Source organism: Argopecten irradians, chromosome 3, assembly GCF_041381155.1.
Source record: "Argopecten irradians isolate NY chromosome 3, Ai_NY, whole genome shotgun sequence".
NCBI classification, from domain to species: Eukaryota; Metazoa; Mollusca; class Bivalvia; order Pectinida; family Pectinidae; genus Argopecten; species Argopecten irradians.
In genome coordinates, this window is record NC_091136.1 from 11,834,314 (window position 1) to 11,845,448 (window position 11,135).

General features: G+C 35.0%; 1 protein-coding gene across 1 annotated transcript; it reads right to left on the reverse strand.

Annotated features, from left to right (window-relative positions):
* Positions 1 to 524: 524 nt before the first annotated feature.
* LOC138317557 (small ribosomal subunit protein eS25-like) lies at positions 525 to 10,975 on the reverse strand. The gene is made up of 4 exons (XM_069259310.1): positions 10,907 to 10,975; positions 4,944 to 5,033; positions 4,342 to 4,525; positions 525 to 638 (listed from the first exon to the last, which is right to left on the reverse strand). Exons 1-4 carry the CDS (start codon positions 10,907 to 10,909, stop codon positions 571 to 573), a joined length of 345 nt encoding a protein of 114 aa, XP_069115411.1. The 5' UTR covers positions 10,910 to 10,975; the 3' UTR covers positions 525 to 570.
* Between the last annotated feature and the right edge of the window lie 160 nt (positions 10,976 to 11,135).

Genomic DNA, 11,135 nt, shown 5'->3' on the forward strand with positions numbered 1-11,135 from the left:
CTTTTACCGACAGTAAACACATCTAATATTTCATGGTCATTGAAAATTAGGTTTAAAATTAAAGATGCTCCACCACCGACAGAGCATAAATGATATTCATCATTTTAACAATAATTGGTGTTTAATTGTATCTATTCATGTCTAATTAACACAAAAAATAATATAATTTTTTTTTATTTCGCTTTTAGTACATGCGCAATCAGTACTTCATTTCATATATGATATATAGTGCCAAAGAATTTTTTCAGGATTCAATTAATTATTTGTCGTATTTTTTACTTGAAGTAAAATTAGAAGCTCAAACTTTTTAATGGTGGTAATGGCGTAAAGTAGCTTTTATAACTGAAGAAAAATACGTAATCGTCTGCTTCTGTTTTTGATAGTGAAAAAATTCCATTTGTCAGCAGTGGAGCATCTTTAAGAAATGACAGCAATATTTATAAAAGCGCACTGAATCAGTTTTGGAATAGTTAAATAGTCTCCACCCTAATAAGATGGTAAACTAAATGTATACAACAAAGAAGTGGTTTTTATTTATTTATTTATTTATTTTGTATAGGTCCTGCTTCTTCACTCGTCTGTCGTGTTTCTTGTGTAGATGAGCTGTGAATGATGCTTGGAAATCAGGCGGATCATCCCTGAAAATACACAAAAACAAAGCACTTAACAATACACTGCAGAGAAAGTTCAAGCAATATTGAATGAGTCTTTATACACCTTAGAAATATCACAATTTTCAGGCCAGTTTTCTAAAAGATGTCTGTAATCTGTGTATAACCAATTGCAACTATACTGTATAATGATAGACTAATCATTCAACTAGATCCACCAGAAATAATCACTGGAGAAATAAGCTTCACCATCAGTACTTTCATATAATCACAATCACCATGGTTCATCAGATCGGCGAGTGAAATTATTTAATCATTCTGTACTGCGTCTTATTGAAGAGAAATCATATCTTTTTATCATTTAATATTCATTTCATTTAATAATGTATATCATTCTTTAATATAAACCAGCTTATTTTTGCATAAATTAATATTTGAGGGCAACAAGAAACCATGAAATATATATCGCTTTAAAACGTTACCCAAGATGACTCGGAAATCTTGCTTGCAAATTTAGTCACCAATTAAATAAGTTGATTTACAATAAATGTTGACTTTTTAAAACAGTAGATTTTGATAATGAGAGAAAACAGTACAGTCATATAATCACATTCAACACGATGTATCAGATCGGCGAGTGAAATTATTTAATCATACAGTAATTAAATGTGATATGTTGTTTATTCTAAATATATCAATCTGAATTAATTCAATTCATCTTGAAAAGATCTATAATATCTTTTCATCAGCAAATGTATCATTCTTTAATTGTAGTCATATTAAAGGGGCAGAAAAACAGTACTGTCATATAATCACATTCAACACGATGTATCAGATCGGCGAGTGAAATTATTTAATCATACAGTACATGTACAAGGGGTACTCTGATTGAACAAACTAATTGAGAAACTGTTCAATATTGTAAGTGTCCATTCAGGGAATCCCTTTAAAGATGCTCCATCGCTGACGAATGGTACTTTTCCACTATCAAAAACAGCAGCAGAAGATTTAGCATTTTTCTTCAATTACAAAAGTTACTAATTTTACACCAGTACCACCATTGAAAAGTTCGAGATTCTAATTTTAGTTAAAGTTAAAAATATGAAAAATAATTAATTGCATCCCGAAAAAATTCCGTGGTACTATATCCTATATGGAATGAAGTACTGCTTGCACAAGCACCAAAGGCAAAATAAATTATTTTATATTATTTTTCGTGTTAATTAGACATGAATATACACTTCTTAACACCACTTATTGTTCAAATGAGGAATATTTATGCTCTGTCGGCGGTGGAGCATCTTTAAACGACAATTGATATGTGACTCATAGATAATTTTCCTAGCTTGAATGAATCAGCTTTATAGAATTACAACTTTTATAAACCATGGAGCTGCTGAAATTGAATTTAAACTTTCACCACACAGTCACTTTAATTGCGTACTGTCATAAAATCACATTCATCACGATGTATCAGATCGGCGAGTGAAACTATTTAATCATACAGTACTCTAAATATAACTTATATTACGAGACTAAGAAACTTTCTGATTAAAGCACAGTTAAAGGATTCTGAAATAAGTAAATTCTTCTGTGATTAAGCCAATTTTACAGCGTTTTTTCCCCTTCTTTTTGTGCTTACTGTAACTTGAAATTCTTTACTGAATCAGTTTTTTTGTTGTTGATACACTTCATTTAATCCTGTCTTGTATCATTTAAAGATGCTCCATCGCCGACAGAGCATAAACGATGTTCATCTGTTTAATAATAAGTGGTGTTTATTTGTGTACATATATGTCTAATAAACTCAAAAAATAATATGAAATAATTTTTTTTTTGCTTTTGATATATGTACAATTATTATTTCATTCCATATAGGACAAAGTGCCACAGAATTTTTTCGGGAGGCAATTAATTACTTTCAATATTTTTATCTTTAAGTAAATTTACAAGCTTAAACTTTTCAATGGTGGCAATAGCTTAAAGTAAGTAATTTTTGTAACTGAAGATGAAAACCTCATTTGTCTGCTCCTGTTTTTTGACAGCGAAAAAATACCATTTGTCAGCAGTGGAGCATTTTTAATTATCAAATTATAATATAGTCTACACAAGTTTCATAATAATTGAAACTGCAGAAATGGAAATAGAACTTTCAGCAGGTTATATGTTCATTGTGTACTGTCATAAAATCACATTCACCACAATGTATCAGATCGGCGAGTGAAATTATTTAATCATACAGTACTGATTTTGTTGCTCTACAAAACAGAGGGGCTTTCCTTGTTGACTGTTTTAAGTAGTAAGTCAGTGGACAGCAAATTGTACAATTATAAATCACACTTAATTGGAAAATGTTCGAAGTATTTACAATAACTTCTGAATACGATTCAGAAACATTTAAAACATCTATAATTTAGAATTAACAAGCATCTATAGACAGCTAATAACAAATCTAAAGGTAAAAATGTTGTCTTTTAAATTTCTAAAGGGTCATATTTTGTTTAAATTAATTTCTTTTGTGCGCTTACCAATAGATGGGAGATCTTAATAAGAAATTTATTGTTGACTGCAGACGATCTAAGGAAGCAAAATGTACTGTCATATAATCACATTCATCACGATGTATCAGATCGGCAAGTGAAATTATTTAATCATACAGTACTGTTTCTAGTATTTATGCTAAAACAAATATTTACTATTAACCAAGAGTAAGCACATTATTTAGAATAAATAAATGTACTGTGCATTTGCTTGTGACCCGTTCAGTTCTGTTGTTCACTTGATGATTTTAAATTTTAGAAAATATGTAAGAGGGATTCATCGTTTAATGAATGCATTAATTTATTCATTTTAAAATCAAGTGATCAGGTTGCGGCCTCATAAGGGCAACATTGCAGTGTAAAACCGATGTGAAGCAAGATTTCCATAAACTGTATACCACATCATTGATTGAAAGATTAAAAACTCATAGACAACATTGTTTGCATGTTTCATTTTTTAAGAATATCTCCGATCAATTTGCTTAGCTACAAGGAATAAAAATTTATATGAATGTGTGGTATGGTACCATCATAAAATCACAATCACCATGAAATATCAGATCGGCGAGTGAAAGTATTTAATCCCTTAGCACCATCCACTTTCACTAGGTTTTGTTTTTGAATCCATAAATGTTTTAAATAATATAGGAAAGTTTTGGATATTAAGCCTCATACAGATTATAAATCTGAATGTCTGTCAGCAACATCAAAATTTCTCTCTTTAACAGTTTAAAAAAAATATCTTATTTAAGAATGTGGTTATTATGATTACTGTATAGGTTTGGTTTCAAAATGCTAAAAACATATATATGTTGCTTGAAGGCTTTTAAGGATCATATATGATCAAAAGTTTTTATAAAATTTAAGTAATTTCAATGAGGTTACAGTAAGGAACATGGCTACAACAAACTTCTAGTGACCATTGAATTAATTGTTATGACCGGTTCGTTATAATTGTGTATTACTTATTGAAGCACACCACAGCTATTTATCATATGAACTCTCTGCCTCCCAAATTTAGTCTACAGAAGTCTAAATATTCTTTTTCTTTTAAAACAAGATGAGGTTGATATCCAGAAAGACTGTACTGTCATAAAATCACAATCAGCATGATGCATAAGATCGGCGAGTGAAATTATTTAATCCTTCAGTACAGTTTGACGAGTAGTGTGTATGCCAACAATACCTACCATCTTTGTGAAGCTCACGGAGGGCAGCCTTAGCCAGAGAGCCACGGATCTTCATCCTTTCAGAAACTACAGAGGGTGTAATAAGCTTGTAGTTGGGAACCTCAGACTTGAACTTGTCATATGTAGCCTTGTCGAAGAGGATCAAATTGGCCAACTTATCCCTGACTTTTCCCTTGGACCACTTCTGTAATTCAGAATCAAATATTTTTGTGAATTTATTTCTAAATTACAGAAGGAAATGTGTCATGTTATTAGTAATAACCATGTAATTACATTAACGAACTTTCAATTAATTAATGCAGAAGATGAATAACCATACATTTATATATAATATCATACAATATTTGGGAAACAAATTAACAATATCAAATTAAAACTATGACCATTTGCAATTACATTTACTATCTTTTGTAGAGTGTCAGTGGTTTTTCTTTCAATAGCATTCTAATCTAATTTGTGCAGTGCTGATTTTCTTTTATAAACAGATAGTGTATTATATTGATGAAATTTTCATCTAAAATCACAATTCCTTTTTCAATCTTGCAAAATCTCTTATCCAAATTCAATGGAACAGTGAACACTATTGAATTTGCCCAACAAACCTTCTTCTTGGCCTTGCCACCACCACCTTCCTTCTTCTTGGCTGGGGCTTTACCCTTTGCACCCCCCTTAGTGTCGGTTTTTTTGGCTCCCTGAAGGAAAATAGATAATTTTCATACTTACATACATAAATCAAAGGAAGTTTGAAATCATTTAATGAAGAACTTGGCTAGATTTTTTTATGTTATGAAGATATAACACAAAAATCTGAGTGTACTCTTAGAAGCGGTTTATTTAGAGTACACTCAGATTTTGTGTTATATCTCCATTACATGGAAAATCTATTCAAATTAATCTTTATATTTCGATCTCTTGAATATTCGAAATTCATTTTGGAACTCTTTTGTCTATGAAATCATTACACCATTATCTCAGCCAATCAGAAGTGACATTACAAACGGGAACACCATTTTTCTTTTATTGGCTGATTAAGTAAATTTTTAAGCCATTAAAAATGCTCACAACAAGCAAAATTGAATTAAAACCATACAACTGGAAACGTCTATCATCCATATCAAAGCAATATAATTTTGAATGTCCCCCGCTGTCACATGACCACTATAGTCTGTTTCAATAAAAAATTCATTACCTCTATAACCTTATTCCATTCAGTGTAATAGACATTATCTGGAACGCACTATAGTGGTCATGTGACAGCGAGGGACTTTCAAAATGGCTGCTCAAAGTAGCGATGGAACATGACATTGTTTACAAAATGGGATGGTTCTTTGTTTTTAATACATGTCACTAAATAATATATGTCGTATGGAGAGAAAAATATATCCACTAGCGATGTGTGCCAGTATGGGAACTACTGCAGTTGGAACATTTCTGTAATAGACCCTTACAAGAGTTAGGTCAACCTGACTTGATTTTCCAGAATAAAGTTTAGAAGGTTCGAGAGAGACATCTATCAAATGTCCGAATATCAAAGAGAGAGTACCAGGTATGTTCAATCGTAAAATGGTTTAATTAAACGGAAAATAACACAAAAATTGTTTGTTGTCACATGTCTAGGAAGCTTTTTTGTTTGAGTAAATCGAAAGATATTTGACTAAATTTTGGAGTAATGTTATAATTACAAAAAAAATCACAGAGTTTCAATTATAAAATGATCATTTCGATTTCCTAAATCGATTCAACCAAAGGGCAGGTAATCGTCTTATGTATGTGAAAAAAATCAATCCGGAACAGCTAAAAAATTAATTTATTTTTGAATGACTGAATGTGTGCACTTGTTTTACAAACGCAATATGTGTCAACAGGTGTCATTTCTCGGAATTTGACAAACAACTTCGCCGTATTTTTCAATGAAAAATTGCAATATATTTTAGGGGTAAATACATGATTATTTTATATTGAAGTTAGGACAGTTAAAATATGTTAAACTTTAGAATTTCAGCCGGTCAAAATGCCCGTACTGTTCTAGTTATTTTTTCAATTTCTGTATTTTTTTTTAATGACCAGTGATAATCCCTAATGACACGATTAATTTGACAAAATGGAATTGCTCAAAATAGCGAATGGAACATGACATTATTTAATGAAAATGGGATGGTTCTTCCCCCGCAAATACAGAAATACATGCGCACTAATTTTAAATATGTCGCAATTTCAGAAAAAAAGCTTCATACCGATGTGTGCCATATGGGAACTACTGCTTTCAGAGATCTTTTTATGATTTAAAATAATGTTACAAGACATTAGGTCAACCTGATTGATTTTCCCAGAATATAGTTTAGAAGTTCGAGTAGGGATTCATTTGTACAATTTCAACATTAATCAAATGTCCGAATATCAAAGAGTCTAGAATGGAACTCAATGCATTTTACTAAATGGGATGCAGCTCAGGACCCTTTTTTTTCCTGGTAATAGTCTCTAATAATCTTAAATGTCGGCCCCCCCCCCCCCCCCGCCCAAAAATTTATCTAATCAAGCGTTGAAATGCCATTGTTACAAGAATGACTGCAGATCATTTAAAAATAAGCAAATACTTGATCACCTTACAAAAAATTAATTTAATTTGGAAAATCAAATTTGTTACCATACAATCTAGGCCCGGGGGCCCATTTTGTTTGAGGAAAGTTTGAAGATATTTTTGGTCGGAGTAGGATAACACATTCCATTTTCAAGTTTCAGAAAGCAAAATGTTTATATCAAGAGCCTAATTGACCTTTTGATAATGATCTATTGCCGATAAGGCCCCCGGGAATCAGCCCTACATATTTGATTACAATTTCAATGCAGCCCAAGGATGCTAACCATTGCATTATCATATCCGAAATTCTTAGTTGCAGAGAAAAAGTCTTTATAGAAATAGCTAAATTGTCTATCCGGAAGCCCTTCAGGCCCCCGGGGGGTCAGCCCCATCATTTACAAAACGCAAAATTCAAACCTTAAAAAAAAGGATTTCATTGCATTGATGATTTTGCTAATCCCATGTTTAAGACTCAGAGAAAACATTTATATGGAAATGACCACTGACCCCCGCCCCTCAGGCCCCGGGGGGTCAGATATTTTGCACAATTTTGAATTTCTTAATTTTCTAAATTCATTATTTGCTATCCCCGTGCTTAGTTTCAGAGAAGAAGTCTTTTTTATGAGGAAATAGCCAAATTGGCCCCTTTTGACCCCGCCCCTCAGGCCCCCTGGGGGTCAGCCACATGAATTTGCAACAATTTGAATCCCACCCATATAAAGATACTACCATTGCATTATGGGTGCTACCATGCTTAGTTTCAGAGAAGAAGTCGTTTATATGGAAATAGCCAAATTGCGCCCTCACCCCCGGGGGTCAGCCTCATCATTTGTAAATTTTGAATCCCAAAACGCTATAAAACTACCATTACCCATTATGGTGCTATCTCATGCTAGTTTCAGAGAAGAAGATTTATATGGAAATAGCCTAATTGACCCCATTTACAAACCCAAGGCCCCCGGGGGGTCAGCCCCATCATTTGTACATTTTTGAATCCCCACCCTATAAACCTACCATTGCATTATGGGTTATCCCATGCTTGGTTTCAGAGAAGAAGTCGTTTATATGGAAATAGCCAAATTGCCATTGTTATAATCCTTTGAATTCAGGCCCCCGGGGGGTCAACATCATTTGTACCATTAGTTTTAAACCCTTTTCATGTATTTTTGCATTATGAGTGCAACATGCTTACATTTCAGAGAAATCCCGTTTATATGGGGGAAATGTAAAATTGACCCCATTTGACCCCGCGAATCAGGCCCCCGGGGGGTCAGCCCCATCAATTTGTACAATTTTGATTCCCCACCCTATAATTTTTAATTGCATTATGGGTGCTATCCCATGCTTGGTTTCAAAAGTCGCTATGGAAATAGCCAAGGCACAAAGGTATTTGACCCCGCCCCTAGAAAGGCCCCCGGGGTGATTCAGCCCCATCATTTGTACAATTTTGAATCCCCACCCTATAAAACCTCCATTGCATTGATGAGAAGAAGTCGTTTTACAAATACATATTGACCCCTTTTGGCCCCGCCCCTCAGGCCCCTGGGGGGTAAGTTAATTATTTTAATTTTTTTCAGTTTTAACAAATTTGTTTACCATAGCCAAATTTTTTTTAACCAGACAAACCCCTTTTGGATGCAGTGCCAGAGAGCCAAGCAGGGTTAATGAAGTACATGTAAATGAAAAAGTGCTGGACGTAAACAAATAGTTATAAAGTAATTTCTTTTCAGAAAATTTGCAACAACAACCCTTTTGAAAGAGTGTATATGGGGGGGAATGTAAAACAAGGGAATGGGTTATAGTTGTCCATTTAGATTGTTGTTTTGTATATTTTTAGGCCTAATAAAAAAAACTGTGTTTCCATTAACTTGCAAAAAAAGATGCAGAACTCTATGACAAGTAGCGATTTAAAAGGATTTACCTCTATACACCCTATTTGGCCCCGCCCCTCCTGCCCCCGGGGGACCAGAGCCAAAATTTATACAAGTTCTGGTTCCCCTTCCCCAAAGGATGTTTGTGGCCAAATTTGGTTACATTCCATTCAGAGCTCTATGGACAAGTAGCGATTTAAAGGATTTACCTCTATTACCCCTATTGGCCCCGCCCCTCCTGCCCCCGGGGGTCAGAGCCAAAATTTATACAAGTTCTGTTCCCCTTCCCCCAAGGATGTTTGTGGCCAAATTTGGTTACATTCCATTCAGAACTCTATGACTTGTAGCGATTTATAGGATTTACCTCTATTTCCCCTATTGGGCCCCGCCCCTCCTGCCCCCGGGGGGGACAGAGCCAAAATTTATACAAGTTCTGTTTCCCCTCTCCCAAGGATGTTTGTGGCCAAATTTGGTTACAATCCATGCAGAACTCTATGACTAGTAGCGATTTAAAGGATTTACCTCTATTACCCCTATTGGGCCCCGCCCCTCCTGCCCCCGGGGGACCAGAGCCAAAATTTATACAAGTTCTGTTCCCCTTCCCCAAAGGATGTTTGTGGCCAAATTTGGTTACATTCCATTCCAGAGCTCTATGACAAGTAGCGATTTAAAGGATTTACCTCTATTACCCCTATTGGGCCCCGCCCCTCCTGCCCCGGGGGGGTCAGAGCCAAAATTTATACAGGTTCTTTTCCCCTTCCCACAAGGATGTTTGTGGCCAAATTGGTTACATTCCATTCAAAACTCTATGACTTGTAGCGATTTAAAGGATTTACCTCTATTACCCCTATTGGGCCCCGCCCCTCCTGCCCCCAGGGGATCAGAGCCAAAATTTATACAAGTTCTGTTTCCTTTCCCCCAAGGATGTTGTGGGCTAAATTTGGTTACAATCCATGCAGAACTCTAGGACAAGTAGCGATTTAAAGGATTTACCTCTATTTACCCCTATTGGGCCCCGCCCCTCCTGCCCCTGGGGGACCAGAGCCAAAATTTATACAAGTTCTGTTCCCCTTCCCCCAAGGATGTTTGTGGTCAAATTTGGTTAAAATCCATGCAGAACTCTAGGACAAGTAGCGATTTATAGGATTTACCTCTATTTCCCCTATTGGGCCCCGCCCCTCCTGCCCCAGGGGGGACAGAGCTAAAATTTATACAAGTTCTGTTTCCCCTCCCCCAAGGATGTTTGTGGCCAAATTTGGTTACAATCCATGCAAAACTCTATGACAAGTAGCGATTTAAAGGAAATGTTGACGGACGGACGGACGGACGGACGACGGACGGACGACGACGGACGACGCCGCGCCATGACATAAGCTCACCGGCCCTTCGGGCCAGGTGAGCTAAAAATCTCCAAATGTATGATTCATGTAAACAGAAATGATTATGGATTATGGTTATGTTATGCCTGGTAGGAATCCATTTTCACAAGACCTATTTGAGAGCGACAGTGATGTCACACTCCCACCAAGCCCTTGCCCTGCACTGTTACTGGACTTATTAAATAATATAAGCTGTAATATCTTGCAGAAAAAAATGAAAGAATGATCTGCTTTTTAGTAGAACATTGCAGTTGGCATATATATATGCAAAAAGTAATAGCAAAATCCTATTTAACTTCCGAGGATGAGCGAGGTACATGTTTTTTTCAAATTTAACAAAAAAGCAGTTTTGGGAGGTTGGATTTTCGTTTTTTCAAAAATGTATAAAAACTTCGTTTTTCATCCAATTTTCAATCTGTTTGCTGTGTTGTGATCAGAAAGACAAGGCAAACAATATTAGATACAGTTTGACTGCATAAAGTCATAAAAAAAATATGGTTGAGCATTGCTACCTACAGGAAGATGAAAAATATGCTCACTAGCAGTAACGTTAACCCTGGGCAACACGTGCACCAAACAATATTTGCAAACGTTTGATTCAGTACGAGATATAAGTACTAACACCATATCCAAGAAGTAAATAGTTACATAAATAATGTATCTCTTCACATAAGCAACTGTAAACTAATGCCTTTAAGTCATATTTTGTTAAAATCTTCGACTGAAAAAGTACCAACCATTTTACTGAGAGCACATGTGAGAAAGAGGCCCTACCCAGAATGCACACTCTCGAATTTCCGTTTGTGCTTATATCGTTAACAATAAAAAATACATAATCAATAAGAATGAATGTATTATTACTAAATCATATAAAATGAGTATATGATTGTACAACTAACATGAAAAATGCTAAAGTAGTATACTCTTTAAATATGAGGTGTAGAAAATTGGTACATTTTTTAACGC